Source organism: Limulus polyphemus, unplaced genomic scaffold, assembly GCF_000517525.1.
Source record: "Limulus polyphemus unplaced genomic scaffold, Limulus_polyphemus-2.1.2 Scaffold1762, whole genome shotgun sequence".
NCBI classification, from domain to species: Eukaryota; Metazoa; Arthropoda; class Merostomata; order Xiphosura; family Limulidae; genus Limulus; species Limulus polyphemus.
Window position 1 is genome coordinate 6,561 of NW_013667372.1, and position 7,085 is coordinate 13,645.

Genomic DNA, 7,085 nt, shown 5'->3' on the forward strand with positions numbered 1-7,085 from the left:
ATTTTCTAATATTTTTATCAGAATAATTAATACAATTAATAATATTACTCCTTCAGATCTTTTATGTGTGTGTGTGTTGTTGTTGTATTTTTTTTTTAGATATCCCTTCGACAGTGGAAAAAAAATTTGATTTTCTTCACAAATGTGGAGCTGCTTTACTTAATGAATTCTGGGCGATTACTGCAGCACACTGTGTGGAAAAGTAAGTTTTTGTTTAAGCCTATGAGAAATTAGGATATAAAAAATAATTACTTTAATTGACGTTCTAGGAAAGAGGCCCGAAATAATTCACTCTGCAAACCACGCATGTGTGTTTCGCTTACTCTTCAGGTTCACCACCACAGTGTTAACTATTTCTCTTCTTGGTGGGATTTGTCTTAAAGTGTTGTGAATAAATTCGTAGTATTAAAGTGGTTTTCACTCGGCTATGTGGTCTTATTTTCCTTCCATTTCAACTTATCATCTTGTTGTTATTAAATCTACAATCTTACAAACCATAGCTAATATGCCTTTATTGTGTTTTTACTAGATATCTATAAAGTTCTTACTTTAGATGTGGGTCAGGTGGTTAGGGCGCTCGACTTGCAGTCTGAGGGTAGCGGGTTCGAATCCCAATCCTACCAAACGTGCTCGCCCTTTCAGCCGTGGGGGCGTTATAATGTGACGGTCAATCCCACTATTCGTTGGCAAAAGAGTAGTCTAAGAGTTGGCGGTGGGTGGTGATGACTAGCTGCCTTCCCTCTAGTCTTTTACTGCTAAATTAGGGACTGCTAGCGCAGATAGCCCTCATGTAGCTTTGCGCGAAATTCAAAACAAAGATATACTTTGGATGTGATTAATAAGTTTGCGAAGAAGCATAAGTTAATTTTGAAGCCAATATCTTCAATGTACAGGATGATCTAACAACAGTTATTTGTCCCAGAGCTATGGAAGAGATATGTACAGGATGGTCCAACAACAGTTATTTGTCCCAGAGCTATGGAAGAGAAATGTACAGGATGGTCCAACAACAGTTAGTTGTCCCAGAGCCATAGAAGAGATTTAATTGTGGGGAAAACTAACGTTTGGTCGACCTTATAAAAATTAAGTATGAGACTTAGGAATACAACTGTCTTTATATATTTAGTATAATTTATTGTTGAGAGCCTTCCTTGAGTTGATCACTTAGTACTGTATTGTAGTTTCAAGTTATCTGTACTCTAATAACGGTTCTTTACAGTTGATATTGTCATTTCCTACAGTGTCCCATCGTCTCAGTTACTCCTTCGGCTAGGCGAGTACGATATTAGCGCGGAAAGTGAACCTCTCAACTACGTGGAACGACGAGTCCAGCTAGTTGCTGCTCATCCCAAGTTTGACAGGGCCTCGTTTGAATACGACATTGCCTTGCTGCGGTTTTACGAACCCGTAAAGTTCCAGAGAAACATTCTTCCTATCTGTATTCCTTCAGAAAATAACCAATATGTTGGCCACTATGCCACTGTGACTGGTTGGGGTAGACTACATGAAGGTGAGAAGCAAACGTTGCACTTTCTCGTACAAAATAAATAAATAAAGCGTTGCGAAAGTTTTTGGTTTTTTTTGTGACTTTTGAGGGCCCACAGTTAATTGGAACTTTTAATTGGAGATATACTACAACGTGGAACATAAAATGCACACTATGGTTACTAAAGAGAACCCTTTAATCCATATATTGCAGTGGACCTAGACATATTTCATTAAAAGTTAAAAATATTTTACCTCAGTTTGTTGCGAAAAGATGTGTCTGTTCTGAACTTTTCAAAAAGTATTTAATTATACCTGTTGTATCTATTAATGATTACGTTATACTAAAACTGATTTTATTATGCTTGTTTATCGGTTATTCTTAGATTAGCTTAATCTTCTTGGAATTAATTTTATTTATTGTGTAATAGAAAAACCTTCCGTGAAATTCCGGATTTTAATTCTGTTCCAGTTCGAGGTTTTAGTGTGCCCTACTGTACTGTCAGAGTAACTAGGATTAATTGTCAGTGTTAGTTATTATACAGTCAATAGACTATATATGTAAGGATGTCCAAGGTACTCAATAGGCATAATACAAATATGCACGCTAAAACATCAACAGTTACAGAGGGTTTTACTTTAAAATATGATTGCCACTCATTTTCATTTGTTTCTTTACCCAACAAGCCCAAAAAAACAAAGCAATAAACCATCGCTAAGATACTGTTGCGTATCTGCTTGTTTGTTAATTTCCGGAAGAAATTATTTCAGAGGAACTTCAGCGATATAAGTCCTTTCTTGATTAAACCAGTTTATTCTTTCTCGATGCAAAATTTTAGCACACAGTAATTTCACAATCAATACGTTTCTCGTCACTTAAAACTTAACTAATTTTATAATACACGCTATAAATCACAGCGATTCACAATCTCGATAACTTCACTCTCGACGAGTACAAAACACACACTTTATTTACCGTCACTACTGTTCGCTTCTTTAATTATCTATCTATCGCTGGCTTCTCTGCCAAGCTTATATATTAAAGAAAGGACGTCTCGAATATACTCGGGCTTCCCCGATCATTCATGATCATTCGAGAAATTTCACGCACGCTACCAGCGTCAAACGCTCAGCAGCGTCACGTGACTTCCGCTGTCGTAACAATACCACACCAGAAAGTGACCAACCCACCAAATTATTCATCTTTCTTCTTCTTGTTTCAGTTGAGATAACTCTACAACTACTTTATCACTAATGTTAGTTTAAACCTAAATCCACTCTATGGGTTTCTTGACAGTGCACGATTCATCGCTTAGTCGTAATAACTAGTAGTAATTTTTTTTAAATCACAATTCTTGTGTAAACTATACTATCATTACTCCTTGTAGGCAGCTTTCTTAAGGAAACCTGGTGTTCCTTTAAAAATCTTAAGTACAGGGTGAAACGGGAATTACCAGCAAATAATAGATGAACATTAAATGACTGTAACATATCTTTAGGAAGCCAACCCCTATATTATATATGAAGTGAAGGAGTGAAAAAAATCAATACACAAAATATTACATTCTATTACACACATTCATAGAATACCCTAACCTTCAGTCAGGGGAAACAGCGTCACAAAAACGTAATAAAAATATTTTGTAAATGTAAAGTGATGTAGGGATGGCAGTGTCAAAAAGAATGCAAATAAGAATATAGGGATGATACAGCTATACATAGATCATCTGTACATGACTTTCAATATCAGAAATGTAATGTTACACTGTCAAATGCATACTTCACTTTAATATTACTGCAGTTGAAAGTTGTATACTTCTGACTGTTGGTGGGCAGTTTGTTTATCATAATATCATGGTCATTTCAGGATAAGCATCAATGTGGTGTAACTGTGAACCTAGGACTAACGTACAAGGAAAACCAAGTTGAGTCGAAACATGTTTTGATTATTACAGACTCTCGCTACGAGGTCGGTCGAATTTACCGACCTGGTAACCATTTTGTACTCGTGTATTTTACAGTGTAACATTAAATTTTAATACTGGAAGTCATGTAGGGATGATCTATGTATATCTATATCTCTCCTATATTCTTGTTCTACATTTACAAAATGTTATTTATTACTTGTACAAACAGCAATATGAGCAGCACGATTCTAAAGTATTATTACCAGAGAGAAAATTGTAATATTCATCATATGTTCTTTGTTCTTTACATCTGGATATTATAGGTGTAGTAATTTGAGTTGTTAAAAATACCTTACTAGCAAGTGCTAGGGGTTAACCCTTCGGCTCAGTAGGTAGAGCTCTTATCTGGCATTCATGAAGGTCTAGGGTTCGATACCAAACCGAAGAAATGACATACAGATACCATAGATAAACTGGCACCCAACCAGAAGCCTTCTTTGTGACAGTAGAATAATGTATAGTTTGTTGTAAAAGAAGTGCCTTACTAGCAATTGCTAAAGGAATACCAATTATCTCAGTTTGTGGAACACTCACTCACTCACCTGTAATGCGAAAAGTTTCAGATTTAAATCACGCTATACATGGTAATATTTAACAAGTAAGATCTTTCAGTTTCGATATTATAGTCAAATGAAGCTGAATTGAACCCATCCGCTAAAAACATACCTCTTTTTTTTTCACAATGTTCACTACTGGGGAGGCTCACATATTCCTCTTTTTTCCACAATGTTCATGACTGGTGAGGCTCACATATTCCTCTTTTTTTCCTCACAATGTTCATGACTGGTGAGGCTCACATATTCCTCTTTTTTTTTCCACAATGTTCATGACTGGTGAGGCTCACATATTCCTTTCTTTTCACAATGTTCACTACTGGTGAGGCTTACATATTCCATTATATATATATATATATTCACAATGTTCACTACTGGGGAGGCTCACATATTCCTCTTTTTTCCACAATGTTCACTACTGGTGAGGCTCACATATTCCATTATATTTAATAACTTTATGTTTTTCTCCTGTAGTGTAAACAACTAAGAAAAATCTGTTATATAACAAATATTTTTTTTTTGTAAAATAAGTAGAGACCACAACATATTATTAATGTAGTTTTCTCCGTTGACCCTGTGGTTGCTTGACACGCTTCGAAAACAAAGAGGTTATCTTGCCGGTTTGCCAGTTCTGCAGAATGTTAATTCAAATAAAGCAATAATAAATAAATAATTGTTGTTAAAATTAAAAGAATATTTTGCTATTCATTCTTAACCTAAAAATCTGATTTGTAAATGAATTGAATAACACTTATAATAATTACTCTTCACTTACTCAATCTAATTCACACCATAACAGTTGTAGTTCGTGAAAAATTATGATATTACTAGCAATTACACCATCGTTATATCTATCGTATCACAGCCAGCCTAATGACCTCTAGTATTGGGCAAAAGGCACTAAATATTGTAATTGTGGTGTAATTGACTTATTATAACCTATTCTTCTTTGTTTTACTCATAAATTTCCAGAATGATTTAATGAGATTAATCGCAATATTGATGGGTATTTTTTTATTTGTTTTTGTTTGCCTCGTATTTTAGTAGGGACCTTGTAAAGAACAAAATTATAGACCCCATTAATTTGGTGCATGAATAATTTAAGAAATTGTGTTTAGAAAGCCGATACGGTCCTCTCATCGATATCATTTTAAGGTTAAGATAACCTCTTTAAGATATTTTTTTCTTTCTTGTATTATGGGGTCTTACACTTAATATCCGCTGGAGGAATCCTGCGAAATGAAATTGAAAACTTTGTTTTATCATATTGTTGTTGTCGCACACTGTTAACAAGTGTTTCTTGTAATGTGTTGGACTTTTGGTACTTTATTTGTTAATGAAAATTAATTATATATATATTTAGCGCTCTTCCTCCTTTGATTTTCAGATACCATGCGGTTTTTAAAGGCGTTTTTTTATTATAAGAGATAAGTTAGGATAATATATTTAGCAAACATCTTAATTAACGTTTTTAACCAGCTAAATTGAAAAGACGACATTCTGGAGAACAAAGTAAATAAAAAAATAATGTCTTAATATTCCACCATGTGACGCTCTTTGCTGATAAAGTTTCGAATTTTGGTAACCTTTTAATTTGTACTGACTGTAATGGCCACCCATTAAAATTAGTTTTTTATTGTTGTTGTTTTTTAAGGATGTATGTATGTCACCATGTTTTTCTAGTAATATTTAATTCACAACAATGTTTCATTAGACGGCCCTCTACCGAAAATCCTTCAAAATGTCAAGGTACCGGTTATAACAAACAAGGTATGCATGGATATGTACAAACGAGCAGGCTACATTGAAGACATCCCCGAAATCTTCATCTGCGCAGGACAATCTGACGGTAACGTGGATTCCTGTGAGGTCAGTTAATCGTTAACAGTAAAAAAATACATTTATTTAAAAATATACTTCAGCTAAACACGTAACGAAAACTTCAGGAAGTCATTCTCGAAATTTGAGTCCACTTGCACCACAATAGCAGCCAATATAGCGACATCTATTGACTTGATTTTAATCTCTGCTAAAGGTCATACATTCCTATGGTAACCCCAAACAACAAGACTGTAAATCAGGCTGATATCTTCTGCATTGGAAAAGTCGCATCCAAAAAAATTTAGTGCATTGTAATTATTTGACAAAATATGTTCAGCAGAGCATAAAATTTTTCTAATTTGATCATTTTTTTTTTAGATTTTAATTACTGTCTTGTGCTTTATGTTTCTCCCTCTATAGACTTTTCATTTATAAGTTGAAACGGAGATGGGCAGCTAAATTACGTAAAATATTATGAAATTATTAGGCTGTCGTGTACATAATGACCTTAAAACAAAATTCATATGCTAAAAAATATTAACTCTCATCCTCATATGAAGAACAAATATTTCAACCCAAGAGCTGAGCGAGTTACTTATGCCAATCAATTAGAACATTAAAGTAGGAAAGTCCCATCAAATGCACACGCACACACAATTAACCGTTTCATGTAATATATATATATACATACTATTGCTTAAAGCAAAATGTGCAATTCAGAAAGTTATTAACTAACATTTCTAGAATTATTTCTCGCTAATATTATAATCTAACCCATTACGTCACGCTTAATTTCTCGAAATAGGAGGAGCCATAAAAGCCAAAATGCATTTATCCAGATAAAATAGTTTGATTACTGTCTGCCCATTACGATTTTAGTGATGGAGATGCAAGGAGGCCGTGAGGGGGTACCGTGAAACCTTATAAGTGTAGTGAGAGTTGGTATGATAAGCCTTAAGTAAAGACGTAGTGTGGGATCATCAAGCCTAGAGCCAAGTGCATAAAGTTTATCGTAAAAGTAAAAATAGCGATTCAATTTTAAATTTAAATCGTTTCTGAATAAAGCTATTTTCTGTTATATCACCAACGTTTTAAATAAAAATACAAGCCTCTTTAATCAACGGAGACTCTAAATTAAGAAATCAACAAATATTTTTCTAGTTTTTTTGGCTATACATTTCATTTTATACTTTCAGTACATAGACTAACAACAATATTAGGTTATACTTTTGTTGCCAAGTGACATGACATAAAATAC

The 7,085-nt window shown here is 34.1% G+C and overlaps 1 protein-coding gene across 1 annotated transcript in view; it reads left to right on the forward strand.

Annotated features, from left to right (window-relative positions):
• Positions 1-7,085, forward strand: part of LOC106464858 (transmembrane protease serine 9-like) — an 83,854-nt gene that overhangs the window by 3,621 nt on the left and 73,148 nt on the right. The window contains 4 exon segments of the mRNA XM_022392653.1: positions 100-126; positions 129-202; positions 1,242-1,510; positions 5,721-5,875. Coding sequence (XP_022248361.1) covers positions 100-126; positions 129-202; positions 1,242-1,510; positions 5,721-5,875 — 525 coding nt within the window.